The sequence below is a fragment of the Bombus affinis genome, chromosome 7 (assembly GCF_024516045.1).
Source record: "Bombus affinis isolate iyBomAffi1 chromosome 7, iyBomAffi1.2, whole genome shotgun sequence".
Lineage (NCBI taxonomy): Eukaryota > Metazoa > Arthropoda > Insecta > Hymenoptera > Apidae > Bombus > Bombus affinis.
In genome coordinates, this window is record NC_066350.1 from 15,180,761 (window position 1) to 15,204,421 (window position 23,661).

At 38.9% G+C, this 23,661-nt stretch overlaps 1 protein-coding gene across 13 annotated transcripts in view; it reads right to left on the minus strand.

Annotated features, from left to right (window-relative positions):
- Nucleotides 1-23,661, minus strand: part of LOC126918437 (uncharacterized) — a 266,330-nt gene that overhangs the window by 132,919 nt on the left and 109,750 nt on the right. For all 13 annotated transcript variants that reach the window (XM_050726334.1, XM_050726326.1, XM_050726332.1 and 10 more), the window contains exon 5: nt 1,973-2,089. In XM_050726334.1, coding sequence (XP_050582291.1) covers nt 1,973-2,089 — 117 coding nt within the window. The remainder of the gene's footprint in view (nt 1-1,972; nt 2,090-23,661) is intronic.

Genomic DNA, 23,661 nt, shown 5'->3' on the forward strand with positions numbered 1-23,661 from the left:
ATACGACAACGTTCGACGAACGCGTATACATCGCAGATGGTGATTCTGCCATAAATATTTAATAAGCTCACCGTAAGGAAAAGCGTTTTCCAGGGATATGGCGGGATCTCTTGCGATTTCTGCTTTCTCGTCAATTAAGGACCTCGTTCGTTGACGCATATTGGTCTTGATATAGTTAGTTTACTTTTCTTCTATGATCTAATTTGTTAATCAATTATTCAAATTCCGAAATTTCTTTCTCTAGGAAAATCCAAGAGGAGCATCATTGACATTGTTTGATCGAATTTGCATCTTCGCCATTGTTGTGGAAAAATACATTGAATTATAAAGACGAACTATTTAAGAGCAAGTTAAATCACGGAATATTTGAAATTAGATTATTTGTAATAACAGGTTGAATAATAAACATTGTGTACTTTTCTGGACGAATCTTTTAGAAGAGTAAAGCTTCGATTAATTATTTCGTTATTACTCAAGCTATTATATTTGATTGTGCTCTTCAAATTATATCTAAATATAATTTAAGTACAAAGGGTGTATTTAAAAAAGAATGTATTAAATAACGAAACATTACGGCGGAAACGTCTGACAAAAATTCACAAGCTCTTAAGAGTTTCTACTTTTGTCTTCGTCTGCTACCTTAATTAATTAAGTCACACCAGAAAATAGCTTACACTGTCAATTAAATATTATCCATTCTTAACGACTTCTAGCTGGGACGAAGGATGCAAGGTGGTCCGGCTGACCTGGAGTATTAATCGCGTTACGAGGACGCAATTAACGACGATCGAGGAGGAAGTTTAACGCCCGACACGATCTTTCTAACGAAAAGTAATCGCGGCCTGGAAACAGTCGACGATGGGGAAGCCGTTTCGTTTCGTCGAGAAAGCAAATTAATTTGCATTTAAATGAAGGCACGTAAAAACGCCGGATAACGTCGCGTGAATGGTGGACAAAGGGAAAAAGATCCAATTAATTACTAGAGGGCCTCCTTTCATCGAGAAGTATATTCAACGAATACCTCTCTTCTTTCTTTAATTCCCTTCGTACGGAGACAATTTCTTTTGGCCACGTTGAAACAACTGTACATTGAAACGTGTATCGTATACAAGATTTCTCATAAAAATTAAGAAATACATTTCCATGTATAAGAAAATTTGTTTTTCGTTACGGTTAAAAGCCAAAGGTGTGTAAGGGTAAAATTCGATACGCGAACACTTTCGTTGTTCGTTCGGCTAAGTGAAACGATGCTCGGGTAGGAGTAATAAGAAGCACTTAGCCAAGAACGTGTTCCTATTTCGTAATGGAGCCAGAATTCTATCTCTTTCGTTGTATCGTTGTCGGTCTTCGCGTCCACGGTAATTCGCACAACCATGTTAAATCGATTTTGTAAAGCAGCAATTCATTCCGATTGCACTTTTCCATTATACTTGGGGGGGGGGGTTTGTAAGTAACGCAAATCGTGTCGTGATTGCAACCACCTATCCCCTTCAGTTTCTTATACTGTCATCCCATTAACTTTTCTAGAAATAAATTCCTGTTTCGCTATAAATACTACTTCCATTGTTTTTCTTCGTTTTTAATCATACGATATCCTGTTTACATTGATAATAGTTAATTACGAGATTAATGAATTCGTTAATAATACATGGCAAACAAGATGTAATAAAGGTTTCTGCAAATGTTCATATTCCATAATCCGGGAAAACAACGCGTATTGTCGATGTTGAATAAATTACATAAAGCAAAATATGCTTAATTAAAAACAGATTTTTCGTTAATGTGTTAATTTTAACGTAAACCATATAGGAATCCAGTTCCACCTTCTCCGATTCGATATATCGAACTGCACTGAGGGGCGAGCAAAACGAAAGAGATCCGATCAAAATAAACAAAATAAATAAAATAAAAATGCGAGTGAAACGGTAACTCGATCTATGTAACGAATATGTAATTGGTATCATGTACTCACTGCATATGGAGGATGGGAACTGATCTATCGGAGAATAGCACAACAGGTCGATCGAAACGTTCATTGGGGCCGCAAACCCGACCACCACCTTCGAGTTGAAGCCAACCACCCTCGCATCTGTAACGAAAAGACGATTCATACGTAAGTAAATGTTATTCTTATTCTATTCTGATTAAACGCCATCTTATCTCGACGTTGAGACCAACCGAGATACTCTCTGTAAAGGAATCGATACGACAAAATCGTGAATAGAGTCAATTGAATTGAAAGTTTTAGTTCTAATCTGTTAATATTAGATGCATTTGAATAATAAATATCATAACTCTTAAAGAACATTGGTTTCTTTATATTTATAAAATGAATACAAATAGATCTATAAGCCTACCTTTCAGAGAGCTTTTCGATTAATTTTGATATTGACAATTCTGACTTGATGTTTCTCTTCGTCGTGATAGTGTGAAATGTACACGTCGTTTTTAATTAAGTTACAGAGTGTAGAAGTGAAATTTGTTACTGGAAAGCTGTCTCACATACGCCATGAAATAATCGATTTGCAATTGAAAGGTATCGCGCGGAGAAGTGGATCGTTTTTCGAGGCAAGTTTAAATGCCCGTGTCATAGATTTTGGTAGACAAGTGTCGAATCACGAAACTTAATAGCCGCGAGATGTATCCACATGGTATTGGCAAGTTTGAGATCAGTAGAATGGACAGTAATAGTCCTTAGCTTGTACGAGTCGATACCAATCATGCGCGTCTATGGTGCTCGATACTGATTGATCCTAGTTGTAGCATATGATATTGACGATCGTCTGTGTTATTGTACGAGACACGAACGCGTTGGTATCTCAACTTCTTCATCTTTTCGTTTATACATTGCTATCCGTGTATTTAAAAAAATAAACAAACGAATGCGGTGAATAGTGAATATTTTGTTTCTTGAGGCACAATATACGTAAAAGTGATAGCAGTAAATTTATAAGAATAAAAATCTTATTATCGGAAGCATCGATACATTACGATTTTCCCTTAATTTATTTTCTCCCGCGGACAAAGTCAGTTAACAGCAACGATCAATAAGTGAATCACAAAGAAAAATATTCTTAGTATAGTTACTTTTCACGTATCACGGCGAAACAACTACTGTCGGTTGCATTCGTCTTTCAGAATTGCACTTCTATCACGGGCAACTTCAAAGGATTCGTTTTCCTTTTCGTGAAGATTGCAATTGTAAATGTCTGTGGATTGGAACGGTTACGCAATGGGTAACACGCAACTGGAATGGAATCGTACTGATTCAATTCGATTCGCAATTCCGCTTTTCCCCTTGTAAAAGAGAAACGGCCCTTAACGCGGTTCGCTGATTATTATCTGTCACGATCATAGAAAATCTTCAGCCGCTACGATCTATAATTTACGCAGTTTCCTTGATTTGAGTTCGTAAGGTAAACTTAAGAACCTAATTTTATGCGATTTTATAAAAGTTTCCAGGAAAGTGAATGATTAGAATAAATATAAATATGGATTATCTCTCTCAGAGAGTTTGTCCGATATATTTTTCAAAACGAGACCTTTCGAGGAAAAATTATCCGCGTCTTTGAATATTTATTGGCGATTAAAAGATCAGTAATTACAGATTTCTTAAAGGATTCCGGAAAAACGCGGAAGAAATATCCATCGAATTTTATAAAAGTTCTGACGAAAAGGTAAATCTTAATTCCCTTTGGTACAATCTTACAAATATCTGGGAAGCTAATTTCTCCGATGAAACAGGAAGAATAACGTAACCTGGTTCAGAACTCTCCGAAGACGACGACGCGACGTTGAAAGGACTCGGCAAGGGAGTTCCAGTTCCGTGCGAGTTGTTTACCAGAGTTTGGTGTTAATTAATGAAGACATTGTCGCAGAGTTAATTGGACCGTGTTATTTTTATCATAAAAAATTATTCGCGATGATATCTGCAGATGAAATTCAGAAGGAAACGCAATCTGGTAATTGCTTCCGTTTCTGGACAAGATCGCGGCAAAGAAAAAGCCAAATGACAGCCGCACACACTTTTGATCCTCAATAGAATTAAGATAATTATGGAAATGAATTCTTTTGAAGACTCGCCAGCCTACAGCCGCAATGCCATCGGTTAGTTAGCTGGTACATTGAGACGAAACGACAAAGAAATAACGGGAATCGATTCTGCATTTACATGATTGCTCAGAACGTCTTACATAATTTTTCTTTGCAATTATTCAGAAATGTAATCGTGTTGCGAGTGTTTGAGCAGGATGCATTTCATTGGATTCTCGAACGTTTCGCGTGGTGAAATAGATGACGTTCGAACTGCTTGGATGGCTTCTTTAAATAACCAAAGTTCCAAGCAGGAAATTAAAGAGGGAAGAAGAATGGCGAACCGGAGGATAGAAAGTTTTTTCAAGTTTGAAGAAAAGAACGGGAGAAGAAGAAATTGCGGGCACTGTAGGAATGTTTGTGTACATAGTGCGAGAAAGTTTCTTGATTAACGGCAACTTCACTTAATACTTATTAACTCCGATACACCGCTATAAACTTGCATAAATTCTGGGGATTCTTTAACGAACTCTCTAACTCTCTAAACTTCAACTATTTGACTCTCTCTTTCTCTCTCCCATCTCCATCTTTCTGAAAACTTGTTGCAAGTGATTACTGACTTTCCAATCGACTGGTTTTTCTTGAATATGCTGCACGCTCATCTGTATATTGGGCAAGTAACTTTTTGCCTTATTTGAATATCGACAGAAATGATATTTCTACCAGAGATATCTACGTTTGTAAAGATTTCCCATTCTCACAGTATCCATATAAAATATCACTAGCATTACGATCATTCGATTTCAAATAATCTTCTCTATCATACCATTCTATCTCCAATCAAACCACAGTGTAACCATTATTGACAAGAATAAAAATACTTACAGTAACTTAAAGTATAAAATGAAAATATTCAAAATACCCAAAGTCAACACCTAAATTCGAAGTGTGTAAAGTATCTAACAATATTGTTACGTGGATGTGAAACCAAGCCGGAAGGAAAAAGGAACAATGTTTCCGGGTATCGATCGACGAAAAGTCGCTTATCTGGCACGCAGCCTCGTAACTTTGATCAAAAGTTTTATCTGACTGAGGATTAACAACGTTGGAAAATATGCGTGGCATCGTGGAAATGCGTTCATCGATACAGCTCGAGGAACGAGGAATCGAATCCGCGGCTTGTCGATGCTATGTGGCAATTAATTCAAAACCATACGTCCGATACAATGGTGAACTATGGGGTCACGTATCCGACCCTTGATGCGACAATAGAACGGGACTCTACACGTACACGTACGAGCGGGGTTGTATCAAGATTTGAATGAGCCAGCTCAGATACATGGAATGATCCCAGTAAAGGCATTACCACCGGGAAACGCATCTCCGGGATTGTCTCGTTGATATGTTAATTAACGTTATTGATGTCGCTGCGGGTCGCGCTCGGTTCGACCCGGGACTGTCTATTAAACTCGGTTGGATTTCCACCTCTGTCTCTCCTTTGTTTGCTATTGCTTCCACGGAATTGGAAGAATCTAATTGATACATCGAAATTTTTACCAATTCTGTATCGTGTATGTTCTTTGTTCTGTTTATTAAGTATTAAGTGTATTAAGCGGTTCAATGTAAAATATTGGAAATAATCGGAAATAAAAGTTACTGAATTTTAATTTGCTTTCCATATTTTACCCAATAAATAACGCCGATGATTTTTATCACGTAAATTACAGAATAAAAATTGAAACAAAATATTCTAAAATTACAGTAAGTCGTCTACGATTCGACGATACCAATTCAGAGTTGATAAATCGTTCGTTGTAATTTATAATTACTCTACGTTATTTATTTATCTTTGACACTCGCGAAAAGTATCGAATTATTCCATTACCATGATTGACGGTTTCATTCCGAATCGGCGCACGTCAAGCGAATTTCCAGACGATTGAATGGAAATTATTGGCGAGCTAATTAATTAGTAAAAAGTATCGCGTTGACAATCGTATTGAGCGCGTCGATTTTTTGAAAACTACTGTTATTTCGTCGAAATATTCGAAGTTTCACAAATGTTTGTTGTTCCGTTACCATTATCCGATAAAAATGTAGCTGGGATATGATTAATCCTTGCCACTCACGCAATCTATCAACTCGTTCTTCGCGAATAACACAATTAAAAAACACAAAAAACATTGGAACAATATTCAGAAGCAGATAAGAGCAGATAAGACTTTTATTGTACCTATTAAGCATTATTCGCGTTTTATCGATCGTTCCATGAACTGTTACACCAATCATAAGCTATCGTCGATTTTATGGTGGCTGCTTAATGTCTATCGATTTACCGGAACCATAGACGCGTGAATGGTTGTAAAATGAGAGTCCATAAATGAGGGCTCATAAATAAGCTGTTTTAAAGGCTACACTGGGAGTGAATGCAATTACGCACTGGTCGACTACACGGCCTGGTAATTGCGCGTTAATTGCGCGTTTCACGTACCATTTTGGATAGGGACCTTTTCAAATGTTTTATCGGGCTGCACAATAAAAGTGGTGGGGGGATGGGAATTTCAGAGGTTCCCGAAAGAAAGCTTCCGTTTTATTGAAGACGAAAATGCTCGCACGAATGAGTTGGAAAACGGAAATAATTACATTTCATTTTTATCCGCGATTTTTCAGCGGAACGACGGTCAACCGAATAAATTTTTCGCTTACGCCACTTCATTATCTCGCGCCTTTTCATCTCTTCCTTTTAAAGGACTCGATATTGTTTGCTGCGAACTGTTCGATAGAAACGAACGGTCGCCATCTCTTTTCACCATCGTCCTAGCCTCCTCGATACTCGAGAATAACCATTCACGGTGAAATAAAAAGGTCGAACATTCTTGCGGCTAAGAGAATAATAATGAAGAAGGAAAGACACTGGGGATACTTAAAAGACGGACGTTCGAGAGACCGAGTTTCAATTGACTTGCAGATTAACCACCTTTTTCGTTGACTACTACTTTTTGGAAACTAAAAACTTTACGAAGATTCGAGACTTACCGCAGTCTTTATTTGTCTTTTTCTTTCGAAACAACTTTTGAAAATTTTATTACTACGTAGAATCGCTGGTGCGAAGAGATCGCACCGCAAAACATTTCGTATCTGAAGCGAGTTCAAAGGAAAAGTGACATATGTAAACTGTAATAGAAGAATCTCTATCTGTTTCTGAATATTAAAATATCGGATGCCATCGTGATGACAATGTAGTTCTCCTATGTACGTTTTCCGTACTTGTTCCTTTTTTGAAAAGAATGCAGTACTTTTCCACGTCGATGGTTATTACGATCCATTTAGAACCAAGAATCTCGGCTCCAAAATCATCGAACTGGAATAGCTCGCGTCTCTCTCAAACGATCAAAATTGCCACGAGTAATGACGAAGACGACCTAAGAAGATAAAAAAGAAAATACAAAGGATGATACAGCAGAAAGTGGCTGTCAGATCTAAGGCGAAACGAGCAACTACGAAACGTGATCGCAACCGACGGGATGACACACGTAATTGATAAATTCGCTAGGATAGTTCGGGAAATCGAAAGGCGGAAATTAGCTGCTTTCTTCTTCGCGGGCGACACGGGGTTCGCGTGACTTGTAATTCACTTTAGCAGCAGCACTTCAGCATTATTTGGCATCGTGCGAATCGACGATAAAAGCGGAGACCTCTGCTTCGTTCTCTCGTTTCTCGTCAACAAAAGCGTAACAACGATGAAAGATAGGGAAAGACTAGGCGTTCTGGTCAAATTCGACGAGGTATCCACAGGAAATTGGATGCTTTTATGTATTTCCCGCGATTCTCCTAGATTTGTACGGTCGTGCAGTCTTTTCCTCTATTTCTATACCTTTTTCGCGTGTATACTTTTGTTTCGTTACTCGTTTCCCTCTGTACACCGTCGTCCATCAAACGAAGTTAACCCGCGGCCGAAAAGTCCATTCGATTTCCCGTACATGCGACACCGTGTGTTGCGTTTCCCTGTACCTCGATGTTTTCGAAAGAATGCAATATTTGTTTCGCTTGCTTTCGATTACCATCGGGCGTGGATAATTAAACGAGGATCCGCCGGAATGAAATTTCCGAGCAACGAATCGATATTGTAACGTGTTCCAAGAACAAAGGTGAATCGCTCACGGAAGATGGATCCTCGGTGAAATTTACGAAGAACTGTTCCTACTACATTGATATATCTTTTTATTCTTAACGAAGTTGATACAAATACTACTGTTAGTTCAACATAAATTTGCAATCGGCTCTTCTATATTGTATTAGATAGAGAAATTAATTCACTGATTTCACATTGAATCAATTACAAATATATTCGAAGATTAAATATTTTTCTACCATATTGAGGTTTTAAAGCATCGATTTTAACATTCACAGCTAAAAAATTCTCACAAGGTATCGTAACTTTAAAAAACGCTAATAAACGATGGCGCGATTTTAACTAAAAACGATTCCGAACTACTTTCTTAAATTCTTCCTCTGTATCAATTCCGAGTGTCATAGAATACTACGCGCTAATTTTATGATACAGCGAAGCATCGTATATATTTTAATGCGCTATTCGACAAATTTCTTATTAGGTCGGCTTGCAGCCCGCATACGGCACTTGGTAAAAATTCGTCTTCTTAGAAGTTGGTCATTGTTCATTTCCTTGCTGAAAGAATATTATAAAGTCATATTTCAAAGCATCTTCTGACGTCCAGATACTCGGTACCGGGCCTAATAATTCTCGCTACTTTGAGATGTCGAGCTTTGATCTGACTGGCTCATCTCGTTGCCAAACCATCGTCTAACAGCGACTAGCTTCTCTAGCCTCGCTCAAGAGGTATATCTCGCCACAAACCCATTGGAGGATGGTGACTGCAAAATTGGGTGTCTCTTAGAAATAGACAGTGACTTGTTAATCGTCTTTGGTAGTTGCTAGTTGCCCTTCTTAGTTGTCAATCATCACACAGTCCATGCTCGTTGTCTCAGCTAACAGCTGTTTATCAGATCTCGTTTTCGTTAGTTTACTTGTTATCTTGTGTCTTTAGCAAACGTTCTACTTTTTATTTAAGGCATACCATGTGAAAATTCCCGATGGCAACAAAACCCGAGCGATCGCAATGTTCGATCAACCACGGAGATCAACACCAAGTATGGTGACTATCGAAGGATATATTAAGCGTGTTAAAATATTATAAGCCTATTGACCTATCTTATACATATGTAAATTTTCCTTTGGAATTTTCTACAAGTATATTTACATAATCAGAAAATAAATAATTATTTGTAAAATGCATTGTATCCTGTGTATCCATCTCTGTATCCTATTGTATCCTATATTCTATTCTTTACGTCTAAATTTATTTACATTAAATAATTTTATAATTTCATATTATTGAAGATTATTTCCCTTCACCTATCACGAACCAGTTAGCTTGGAGAATCAGATGTTGAAACACTATGATGCCAGCTAAAACTCGTATAGAATAGGAACGAAACGTGGTTGATAGCACCAGCCCAATATATGTGCTCTTCATGGCGTTGGATTTAAATTAAATTAATGAAACATTAAAAATGTCCAGTATTGATGGTCGCGCATAAGAGAAAGTAGCACGTTTTGGATCAGGCAGCGGGGATTTCTTGAGGATGCGATGTTTCACATACTCGGTTCCCTCGAGGATATCGTCGTGTGCTTTCAAGCGAAGTTGCGAAACGCTCTGCCGCAATTTGGAAGCTCTTGTCCCCGCGAGTCCCTTGTAATCGCACCGTTGGCGCCAGAACGATTCAGCCAACTCGTGGACACTGTTCCACGTTCGTGAGATAGCGAATCCGGATTTCGTGTTGTTGAAAATTGACGCTACGATACCTCGAATTAAATAGGATCGATGTTCTACCGCGGTATTTTCGAAACTGATGGAAAATCTCTTTAAAAGTCAAGTAAAAGCTTCTTTTATAATTCTATGTATCGATATTTATACTAAGAACCAAAGCAGTGCAATGATGCATAAAAGTTTCTTGAAATAATTTAAATATTATTTTGTCAGTATACAAAAAAAATGCATTAAAAAATAGATTCTTTATACAACTTTAATACACAAATCAAAAACACGAGAAAAATTTCCATGTTTTCTTCAAATCTCGTACAAGAAATCTCTAGGATCAAGATAGAAGCACAAATGATAATGGAAAAAATACAACCATATCCTTGGAACTTTTTTACAAGACAGCGTGAAAAACAAACACTTTCTCGATTCAAATGGATCCGAAATTGTAAATACCTTGTATCACGCTGTAAAATACACGAAGCTAACCAAACTTGTTCTCACACACAACTATTCAAAGTCTTCCCAAGTGCTCCGACCCTTTGATTCACCGAATACTGTAAGATACCAAGAGGAGAAATGAAATAACGAGATAACCAGCGGTGCTTACGACCAGGTAATTGGTCTTAAAGAAGTTGCAGTTTCACAGTGGTAAATGTCGTAATCTTCTCTAACCGAGATGGTTCCGTTTGACGGGGATCGCTGCATGGAAGAGAGGAATACCGCACGAATATAGTAGAACCGCCTCTTCGAAATACCGTGCAATTTGGTGCGTCTTGTCGCGAAGCGGCTTAATCGTGGCCGAATCTCCAAGCGGAAAACGGAATCGTAGCTCTACTATGCACGCTACGTTTGTACATTCAGCGGTTCTTGCGCGTGTCTGCGAACCTACAGACATGGAAGAAGCGTCCGTACTATTGCACGTATAGGAACGAGTTGAGAGAAGCAAAGCGAACGGTGAGAAGGTTGGCCCGAGGCAAGGGTAAGCAACCGATGTCAGTCAGTCAACTGGAAATCGCTTATCTACCCTGCCATCTCTTCTTCTTTCTCCCTGCGTGTTCCTTTTTCTGTTCCTGCGATCGTCTCGTATTTTACATTTCACTCCCCCGTGGTCTGAAGCGTCGATATCCAAGATTTCTTACGTTCATCCTGTTCCTTCGCGCGGGAGACCAAGGCTAGAGTTATCTCGTGCCGTGTCAAAGCCAAAGTTATACTGCAAATCAATTTATCAGGGGTGTTCGAATGGAATTGCGCCGAGAGCGGATTGTAAATTTAAACGCGGACCGATGTGCCCCTGGAGAGGTCTGGTGACGAGCCTCATAGCCTTTGTTTTCTTGTGTTTTGCTTGCTCTTTACTTTCGAATGCCCATCGTCTCGGGAGAAGCGACTGATTGTAGATTGCATTCAATTTGATTTGAGGTTTCCTAAGCAATTGTTTGTTCTGATTTTTATAAATATTTTGGGGAATATATACGCGAATATACGAGTGTGCATGATTTTTGTCAATGTGCAAGGGTTGTATTAACTGAGATAAGTTTTATATCATTACAGTGATAGAGATATGAAAATTTTCATGACGCTAAGAGACAAATTTTCTTTATGGTTCAAGTATAGCCATCAGAGAGACTTTTGGTACTCGCGAACGCTATCGTGTGGCCCCAGTATAAAATTGTGCTACATCATCCTAACAAGTACGACACTTTCGGATAAGCCGAGATATAAAAGTTTTGGAATTTATCGTGCCATCGTTCAATGACGCAGATAATTGCGTAGAAAAGAAATCATACTATCAAGCATGATATTTATTATAATATTTGCAGCAGTTGTTAATCGTAAGCAACCTAATTGACCAAAATTTTAAGCGTTTTAGTACTTAAAAATTTATTAAAAATTGTATGTTTGTAGCAGCCCTTAAATCATCTCTGCTTGAACCTAGGAATTAGCAGAAACAAAAGTATTACTCCTAATGGCTTCCCTTCCCTTCTACCCTTCCTTCCTTCCTTTCTCCTCTTCCACAGTTTCCTCCCATTTCCCCTTTCTTCTCTTCATGAAACATTTCAAACGTGTCTATCAAATTAATCGTTAATGACGATGTCCTATTAGTTAGTTAGTTAACGAAGACTTCGACAGAATCTACCGAAATTATTAATACTTCGTTGAAAATGAAATCTTGAGGATTCCAGTAGTATAAATGCATGTTTTATTTAAATTCGCTATTATTAGGATAATAATTAATATCTTTATCATTATGATTTCACTACTCGTCGATAATTGCTTACATAAAGAAATCAGACAAATGGTGGAAATTCCGATTGCGTCGTTTTTTCATCGAGTAGTTCGACAGGAAACAGTCGGACAGTGAAACGGGGCGAAATTATTCAAACCGGTCGAAGCAATCCTGGGAAGCCTGGGGCAGATGTTTTACCCGTGAAACTTAAATAAGAATCGCTGCTCCTGTATAATAAGATAATAAAAGTACGGGTCTTTAACTGTTTTATGAAAACACTTAGCTCCAAGAAGAAACTCGCGAACTTTCATTCCCCTGTTTTTGTAAACATTTCCACCTAGACTACTTTACGATGCATTGGAAATCTTCGCGATGTTGTCGAACCGGTGAATAAACTGTGAAGAGTAGACTTTCTGCAAGCGAATGAAAAATTGTAAACTAAACATCTAAAAGCTCGTATATACATATAACAGTGTAATATACATCCTTCTTTACTGCAATGCAATAACTTCTCGGTAATTTCCATAAAGAAATAGGATCAAATTCTCTGGAATTTAAAGGCAGAAAAGATTTTTCTAAGCAGAAATTACAGCCGACGATATGTATCTCATTTTCCGCGCGAGGAAATCAGAAACAAATCTTTCCTCATGTTGTAGAACGACAATAAGATCTACAAAGAGAACGAGAACGACTAGAATCACAGAAAAATCGTAGAAGGAAACTTGAATGGTAGACTCAAAGAGAAATCTTTGTTCGACCAATTTAACTGCTTGATCATTCCACGTCCATAACGTCGTAGTAACAGAACGGTCGTAACGTAATTCCAAAATTTTCGTTTGCGCTTTAGAGTGCCTTATTTAGTGGTTTTCGACGAGTAAAGCTTGTCAGGAACGCGTCAATCTTCCATGTATGCTTTTGGCATCTGAAATTCGTCTCGTGCCACGGCCAGTTCTCGAAAACTCTGCTTTCGGTAACGTTACGAGATGACAGCTTCTGAAAATCACGGTTGATGCCCGGACTTGTTCGAAACGGTTCGCGTAGTCTGCAATAACGGCGTATCCAAAACGAAGGGATGAAGCTGATTTAACCGACAGAACGAATTTCGAGAAAAAATTGTTTCGTGAAAGTGGTTCGAATAAAGGTTCGCTTTGTCGCTGTATTTTTCGGCTTTCGATTCATCAAATTTTCGATAAACATACCTGGCTACGGCGAATCGTTTTGCACAGTAGGACAATCGACTCTTGCTTTGAATAAGCGTTTTTCAAGCTTCAGTACAGGCTACATGTTACGTCTTCAAGAATGTTGTGTCTTAGAAAATCTTTATCGAAATTCTTCAACTCTTTCTATATTGATTGATTGATTATAGTCAAATGGATTATCGTATTTTAATTTCGTATCGTGTAAACGTGACGTTGCAGTACGAGAGATCGTTCATGCGAACTACCACTCCACTAACTCGAGTTGTAACTTAATGCGATCGAGCCTCTCTAAAATATAAAAACGGTCGGGGCAAGGGGTGGGGTGAAAAATACGTGCGTTCACTTGGCGAAATTCTATCACAGATCGACCGATGGAAAAATACTGGGTGGTATGCTTATTTGAAAAAATTCGCGTCGTTTGGTTCTCCCTGGTTATGAACGATCGTCGATCACTTAAATTATTTCTAAAGACTCGATTTTATGATTTCACTGTTGCGCAGCAAGCCGTAGAAAACATGTTTATTTCCGAATATCGGGCTGATTTCCTATCTCGATTATTCTGTAATTCGATCATAAATTTAATGAATCTATATCGAAATATCTACTATATGGATCTCACGGAGTATCGGTCACAATTTCGGTGTCCGAAACATGAAAGAGTGGGGAGCTGTCGAAGGGAATTCAGACGGGCGCGAGAGGTGCTGCGTTGAGTTGAATAATTGGGCCTCGTCGAGTTTTATTAAAACATTGCCAGCTCGACGGCTGCAATCGCATGGAATTTGTGTATGCAGTCATCGGTGATTTATACGAGTTATTTCGCACTGTGCTCGTTACGGGAGGTAGATACGAAAGACTGTAACAGAAAATGAAAGGGCGGAGAGACGGTGCCTGTCGCGTCCATACTGACTGACTCGCGCCAAGTAATCACGAATCTACATTCAGTTTCGATTAAACAAACATTCTGTTCTATTTATTTATTACGAATACAAACGTCGAGTAACATTGGATTATACAAAATAAGGTACAGCTGAAACATACTTTTTCGATGCTATCGACTTTTGATAATTTATGGCAGTTTTAATAACAAACTCGAGTAATATCCATACACATTTGTAATTATACGAATGTAGGAAATGAATATTTTTATTTGTATTTCCGTTTGAAGCGAAGTAACGAACACATATACATATACTCACTGATGATATTCATGTAATAATATTTTTTTCTGCTAATGAGTAATTTTCGTAATATTATTAATTATTTAAGACAGGAATATAAATAGTACAAATTGTAATGTCTTCTTCTGCATACTTGTAATAAAACAATAAATTAGTAGAGTATAGTGAAAAATATTACAGAAGAGTAAAACGTATCGCGGAAAATAGTGGAAAAATAAGAAACGACATCTGGGAAGCAGAGCACTGGAGCAGCGCCGACGTCGAAAAATAATATGACGTTACTTCGTATCGTCTATCTTATAAATAGCGAGTGGCCTTCCGAAACGTCGCACCGGCGCCGTTCGGTCTTTAGTACAATCGCTTATGATAGTAAGTTTCCACGACAACAGACTGGCCAAGATTCATGGAATTTAGAAATATACTATCTAACTACCATTTTTCACACCAACTATCGTTTATCACTGTCGTACTTATCAGCAAATAAAATATCCTTCATTTTGTTCTCAAATTTTACATAAAACTAAGATTTATCCAATACTTCGCTTTTCTTTCGCTAGATCTACTTCGCTTACTCCCCGATATCCACCAAAATTCGAAAACTCGTGATTGAAAGAAAAGAGAAACTTGATAACGCCAATCCTTTCAATTCTTTGCAAGAGGTGTCGTAGAAAAAAGAAGAGCAGAGAACTTTGGATCCACGGTGGATCGACAAATTCTAGGCGACTCGATTCGCGCTGAACACGACAGAGTTCGGAGGTCACCATTTTCCATTTCCGCGTGGCGTGCTATCTCTGACTGTGTCCATTGAAAAGGTCGCAACGTAGGATCGACATTAGCCACGCGACGAATCATTTCCGCGAGCCACCGATCCCAATTTCTGTCCGATCGTTGCATATATTTTACCGTTACGGCCTAGTAACTTCGATCAACTTACGAGGAAGCCTGTGGCTCGTCGTTTTCCCAGTTCAGCTCCACCTACGCAACCTGGCCACCTCCTGTTTTCCATACTCTGGCCGTTATCCACCGCGTTTACTGTTTATGTGGCTGTGTGCATGCCCGAGAGGAAGTTATGGATGCGGCCAGCGTGAAATCAAATTTCTAACGATCGAAACGGTTCCGAGCGCAGCTAGCTGCGTGCTATTGGAACTCGTTTTGTCCACGTCCATTCTTCCTCGAACTTGGTGAAAATAGTGAAACACGGGTCCATCAGCTCGAGTTCATCGGTCCAGTTCGCTCAATTCGGTATCGATTCGATAGAAAATCGCGAGGGCGGAAACGATTCACGAACAAGTGAAAAATCTAATATTTTTCTCGTAATAGGGCATCGCTTATTGGCTTCAAGTGAGTCAACTTGGATTTAGTTAGATTCGATTATTTTCCACGATTACTCGCCCCCTCGTTAGATTAACGATGATTCCCTTGGAGCTAGTAGGTAATTGTTTGCCTCGATGTGGAATAGGAGAGGGTGGCTGTTTGGAGAGAAGAGGTTCTTCGAACTCGAGCGTTTTATGGAGCAAGTTATCCCTGGGTTTCATTCGTAGTTTCTTAATACACTTTTAGAGGGAGTTAGCCTTTGAGAAATGCAGCTTAATCTTGGAGGATTTCGTTGGCCGTATAGTAAAGGTGTATACGGAGAGCACAGAGAGTACAGAGAGTGAAGTTAAGTATAGTATAGTTCATTTTTCCGAGTATACCCGAGTAGTAGATCTTAGTGTTTTGCGTCTTAAACACAGGAAATATTGTTCGGACTCTACAGTTCCTTCTTATTTCTTTTCTCGTCCTTATAAAGAAAAAGAAAAAAAGGCTCCATTTACTCGTACGTAATAAAAGGAACTATATATCGTAGAATTTTCTTAAAGCAACACGACGTTGGTCCAAGTCCGAGGAACGCGAACAAAGAATCTGCTTTTCGATATATCCAGCGAGGCGGCAACAAATTTCTCCCGCAACGGTGGTCGCACACGGCCACGACAGTGGTCGCGTTCGCTCAATCGGATTTTATTTCGCTTCGACCACGCCGTCAATTACGAACCAGCCATAAGTCCCGCGATCTACCGCGCCTTGTCACGTCCATCTTCCTTTCCACCTCTCTTTAAACCCTAAAACGGAAATTAAATCCGCGCTTTCGTCTGCCCTCGAAATTAACTCTTGATTAACACCTGTTACGGCTAGTACATCGGTGAAATTCAATGTCGACGTCGTTCCACTGCCGTGCAGGCCAGCTTTTCGTCGATAAAATTCGGGAACGTCGAACAGAGCAAGAATCGTGCGAATAGATAAATTTTCAATGAACGAGAAGCGTGAAGTGTGTCATTTTGTAGTCGTCGACGCGACGACCTCGATCGAGGATATTGCTCCGGAACTGTGCCGAGCCAAGCCACCGGCAATTCTGTTTTTTTGGGGGGGATTCCTCGCTAATTACGATCGCCGATAAATTCTGTACTCGCCATTCGCGATATCGCGCTGCTGTTCGGTGAATATCATCTCGAACATTTTTTATTGCTAGACCGCTGTTGAATAAGAATCGAGGTGTTCTCTTTTTCATGCTTTATAAAGCCTCTTTTTTGTATTTTACATAGCCAAGGGCTAAATAACCCATATAGTGAGACGGTAGTACATAACAGATTGGCACAGAGTTGTACGAATATACACTAGGATGTATTCATGAAGTAAGCATTATGTATTCATGTGGTGTAATTAATTGCAGATAGTATTTCACCGGAGTCAAAAGTATGTCTTAATAATTTTTAATAAGATATGGTATTTTCATGATAAATGAAATAAATATAGTTAAGGTAACTGAAATCCACGCAACTGTTATGTATATCAATGGTTGGATAGATTTTCAGTAGTAATTGTATTGATTTCTTTCCAGTAGAATGAGACCGAATATGGTCAGGCAGACATACATAACGGATTGAGAGTTGAACGAATTCACGGTAGGATGTATTCATGAAGTAGAATATGTAGGGAAGTATGTAGCCAGACATGCAGGATAGTCAATGAATATTATGCTTGCAAGTAAAATGAAGTGCATATAACGAGTTGCATAGCACAATATATATATATATATATATATATATATATATATATATATATGTAAATAAATGTAGTAAATGCATACACCGACTAGCCAATGTATATAAAATGTCTACTATCCCTACTCAATGTAGGTATTGATCTACTAAACAGTGCATACATTTGCAACAATATATGAAAAAAAATATATCGATTTACACGTATGCTAGTAAAAGCATTCATTTAAATTTCATTGTTTACGAAAACATTTGCTTACCAAATTAATACGTGTATACGTTGATTCAATTAACATTGCAGTTGAGAAATAATTAATATAACAAAGTATAATAATGCATTTACTAAATTAACACTTCAAAACAACAAAGTGGCGCGGATGCCCCAGGAACGCAACATTGTTACGATTGTCAAGAATTGTTCGACCTCAAATAGATTGGCAATGTCAAATTGAAATGATTAGATCATTTTACATAGAGCGCCAATTAATATGCAATCAATATGTCCACCGCAATATATTTAAATTACAATTCGAAACATTTCAGTAGCAACGATCCTCATCCAAATTATTTTAAGACAGTTTTATTTATCATTGTCTATCTTACTACTTCGTAACATCTACCTAACTATCTTTCCCTTCGAAGTGCCAAAAAACGATGCTCCGCGTCCATAAGGCGAAGAATTAGTAAACTATAGGTTCCACTTTGATCCATTAACTAATTTATTCCTGGCGAGACAAATTTTACTCACTTACGGGACGTGTAATCAGTAACAGAGCCGCGCCACTGACGTGTCTATCCTCTTTTCTAACTAAGCAGCGTCCGTGTCTTTACACCAACGCCCATAACCAGGTCCTTCCTCATTTACTGATACTGGGTTGTGCGCGCGCGCGGCCTCGATGAATCCTCCAACTCAAACTGCATTGTCGTAATGCGGAAAGTTCACCAATTGGATCCGAAGTTTTCTGAAAACAGCGGCGCTCAAGCCGCGTACGATGTTCCACAGATTCTACGGTGAAACGGTCAAGCCTCGAATCGGAAACAATGATGCGGTCGGCACAGTTCGCGGCACGTTAATTGCCGTTCAATTCCACCGGACGTTTACCTCGTCCGTGAATTTTCACGCTCAACTTCGCCATTATGGTGAACATTACGTCTCGCATCATGTTACTTCACATCATGGTATTGCTATAACAAAGCTTTTTAGCATCCTTTACGATTTTGAATTGTAACAGAGTCGTTCAGGTTCCGTCAACGTTATTTAATATAAGAATAATAGAAATCATATTGGTCCGATTTATAAAAATATCTTTTTCCTAACTGATAAATTCGATTAACAAAATACTGTGTTATTATTAAACTACGATTTTACGTTTTGATGAATGCAACTAACGAGATGGAACTTTCATAAAGATTGGTTTCATCTACAGCTCTGCCGTTTTTGTCCGTGGTTATTTAATTTCTAGCCGGCTTGGTAAAGGATCATTAACGCTTCGTACTAATTGTAGCTTGATTGAAGAGTTTTTACACGTAGCACCGCTTCTGCATATAATTTGACGACGAAGTACAGAAACATTTGCGCAAAATGAAAAGAACCTGTGTTAAAAACTTGGGTGCTTGGAATCCCATTTTAATTAGATATGTTCACAATAGAAACTCGGGCGAAATTTCGAAATACGCAGCTACCGAATGGACACGTAGCTATTTGTCATGGCGGCTGCGAGTTGCATGAATCGAAGGTAATTATGCCGGCGGATGAATCGTCGAAGCTTGCACGCGATTATTATCCTCCTTGTGAAAGGGAAATCGATTCGAATGGAGCATTTTTCAAGGTATCTAGACGCGTGACCAGAGAAATGTCGGCGAGGCGGGCTAGGAGAACAATGAACAGGAGACAATTGATCGCGTCAAACAAATTTCGCCGGATCGATGTCGACAAGCGTCCACGCGACCCAATGGAAATAATGCAGCTGCACAGATCGGTCGCTTCGTGATTTTACGATCGACTGCAACGGACGAAACAATGGTCCCATTATTTATTAGCTAGATTCTCCGTGCATTACGCGCGTCGAATTTGCTAGGTACCACGCCGTCCAACGATCGTTTCGACGATTTATCCGTAGTTTAGGATTCCACCTCTAATCCCCGGACTTTTGCCTATCCTCGTTTTCACCCGAGGGCCCCGTCCCCGTCGTATTTTGTCGATCCTATCGCCTTCCACGAATTATTAACCATGTTCACGCCACCGTCGAACAATAATTTCGTTCCTCCTACACCCTTGCTCACGGATAAAAGAGAAAAATTTGTGGATATTAATCGAGAAAATAGCATAGTCACGTAACGTTAATTAGAAATATTCGCCATTCGCCAGAATCGGATATAGTTGATTTTTAAATTAAAAGGCGTAATTATAGTTTATCAAAATATATATATATATTTGTTCTTTGTTTTGCAAATTTGCTCCGATCGATATGGAATTTAGTGAGTACTGTAATGTATGCGTATGCCATATACGATCGATGTTTACTTTGACAAATATTCCTAAAATTATCTCAATATTTGCTGTATATTATTTTACTCTTTTTATATTTGCATTTTATGTATCTTTTTCGTCGATATCTATTTCGTGTATATATATACATCGAGTGGCTGACCATAAGAAATATATGTGTGTATTTAAATGGTAAGAACTGTTCCAAATAATTGGTTAGCCTTCTAAGAAATATATGTTGTTTCGAAGGAATTAGAATTTGTTTGAAGCTTTCAAGCGAAGTTTATTGGAGTAGTATCTTTAATACGAACAGGAACACGAAATCCAGGACGTGCGTGTAATTGGCATCGCGTCGGTGTCGAGTGCTTCTTTCGTACCGAATATTAACGGGCCGCGATGACTGGAAATCTCGCGAGTATACCGATGGAAAATTTGCTCTTCACCGAACGCCGCGAGTAGTTGAGGATCGATAAACCACCGCGTCGATAAACCTTCCACGACCAGTCGAACTGTACCAAAATCATTTTTTTTTCTTCTCTCGAGCGATCTGGATTCGCTGTGAATAACTCGCGAAATATTCTCATTTACTTATCTCTAGCTGTCATCTTCTTTTACGCAAAAATTTCTACTCGCGTTAACTCTATTTCGGACATTTTCAACATCTTTCTACCAAAAATATTGTCGTCTTTTGTCCTAAAAAGTATTCACGGTCTGTTGAATTAAATTTTTTTTTTGAAAATCAGCACCGCGAATTAGAGACGCGAGTACGTTAAAAAATTTCGTACAATATAACAATACCGAATATTTAATGAGTTTCTAGCACCATTTAGCTTGGCCAGAATTCTGTCTGAATAGAAAGCCGACACGAAGAAACGAGATCCATTCTTCGCGAGGCGAAAACTGTTTGATACGAAGTCGCGCGTTTTGTCCGTACGAGTTTACAACGATGGTCTACGCTTTCGGGTAGAGGCTACGCTTTCACGAGAGAAGCCAAAGCCGACCCGCTCCGTTGCGGATTAGGTAATCTCGCTGTAAAAGTGACGTAATTTATGAAACTACTTAAACCCTGCCCTCGGATATAATACTCCCCGCAACGAGCCAGGCGTCGGTCCTTCCATGATGCAGCAAGCTCGAGATGAACTCCTCGAATGGAAATTATCGTTGCACCGCACGGCCGAGTTCGCTTTTTTCGAGTGCACATGAAACAAATGGCGGCCCACAGGGTTTCGCTCATATCGGCCAGATTACCGACCTGGTTGCACTAGAAATTAAATTACACCGCTGGTTTCACGCGCAACTCCCAACAATTCTTCGTCTGTTTAGCTTTTCATTTTTTTTCCTTTTATTTTGTATTTTTCATTCTTTTCTTCTTTTTTTTTTGTTTTGTGGAACATGAAGATAATTTCGAGAATTAATTCAAGAGATGCAGGAACTATAAGAATAATCTATTGCACTGTTTTATTCAGCTGATTGATGTCCTGTTTGAGTATGCTCGTTTAGATATCGCCGCTTGGCATTGATAGCGGCACAACTGAATAAATGCAAACTTAAAGGGGAGACTTTCTAAAATATACGTTTTTGAAAATACTAAATAACGGTGTTATTGGTATAACAACCCCTCTGATGGAAAATTGATGGGATTATAAATACGCCGTTTTACATAACAAAAATAGAAACATAATATAAATCTTATACGCGATAAAAGCAAATTTGACATTTTTCGAGTTACACCAATATTACTGTCAACCAGCGATACCTTCTTCGTCTATTTTATGTTTCTGATCCTTTGGAATTTATTTAAAAGCAGAAAAATCCATTAGAGACGAAATTGTATCATAGTTGTGCGCAATAGGATTGAAAGTGCTTCCAAGATTAAGGCAATATTTCACGGTTAAAATTTATCGCGTTTGCTCGAAATACGTAGATAAACACGTCTATTTTAATGAATGCATCCATTCCATAAGCGGAATGCTCCGTTAGAAGAGTTACCCGGAAAGTAATTTATTACCGGTCCACGTGTGCGCAACGATAAAGGCTTGCGCGCGTGTTCAAGACATTTATACGCTTCACATTGACATTATCTTATACCCGTTTCGCAACTTCTACGCGTACACATTCCGCATTGTTAACCGGGGTCGAGTGAGTGGCAGCTTTACAACGACAAATGAACGCGGAATCTCGGTTGTCCGCGCAGGCAAATTACTCGTTGCCAAATAATAAACAAACCGTTAAAATAAGCAATCACCGGTTGAATCAGGATATCTTCCTTAACAAGTTACTTGGAACTTTCGTTCTCTTTAATAAGAAGTTTCTTTTTCGAGCAAAAGCGAAAAATAAAATATTTCTTGTCTGGCACAAGGGGAAATTTTTTTGAAGACATGATATGGCAAAAAAGAATCATTAATCTCAACACCGTCGGCATATCGTGAGATGCTTTCAATCCTCGGACTCCTAATACCGCTCTAAATGCTTTACATTATATTTCCATGTCACAGATACTATACAACATTACCGACAATTAATCAGACAATATGTTTAACTACTAGTCAAAGATAAAATCGTTCATACTGTATCATAAAGCTAAAGATCTAGAAAAAATTATAAAGTTCACATGTTGTTAGATAAATATTGGATAACGTTTGTGTTTTAAAAGTAACATTACCATACATGTGCTATCCTCGGAGAAGAGCATCTCGACGTTTAAACGCTTATACTTTAAAGTAAAGTGGCCTACCTTGAATTCAAAGCAAACTATCATGGTCACTTACGATCTAATACTATCAACAAACCAATCCTTTGAACCCTCAACTACGCAGCTATCGCCTTGTACGAGTTGCAGGACCATCTGCGACGAAACTTGTACGTCGCGCTAGCAAGCCCGATATAAAAGGAAACATTTTGAACACGGCGAAACGGAAACGAAAACGAGTTGCATAATAGTCGAGGTGCAGCAGCGGAACAGACAACAGGCGTGAATTTAAGTATAATACGCCACAGCATTTTCCGCGGAACGTTAAAGCCGAACGAACATCGTACACGGTATCCGCGTTTTATCGTCTGCTACGGTTTCAACGTCTACACCCTTGGCGAGCTCAAAACCCGCCATTATACATATATACACCGGCTCGGAACACTGGCGCCTCGTGCTTCTCGAGATTACCATCATAATACAACGCGGGAAAGAAGGCATTAAGCATCAATTTTTTCCGCGTTTCGGGCGCAAGCTTAGCTGGCACCGTGTTTCGGCTGCTGCTTCGCGTGAATGGCGGCTCGGAGAATGGAGCGAAATGCACTGTATCGGGCGAAATACGAGAAACACGCGCTAGACACCAAATGGACCTGAATGGAGCAGCCACCTAGTGTTTTCGAAACAATAAATTAGTTTTATCTTGAGGGCTGTCCCGCATATGAAGATATCGGTGTATTTTGCGACGCTGAAAAGGGCAAGAGATAAAATTTTGGCTCCACGTTTAAGGGTTGGGTTCGAAGGTTTTTATGGAATCTAATTCGAGATGGAATATCGGTTATGGAATTTGAAAGGGATGAGATGAGTTTTTCTTTGCGTGGGAAGTACGGTGTTATTATGGCAAAGGATGTTTCTAACGTACGTTTATCTCGAGGAAATGTTACGAGGTATATTAAGGGAATATAGGGAACAAGAC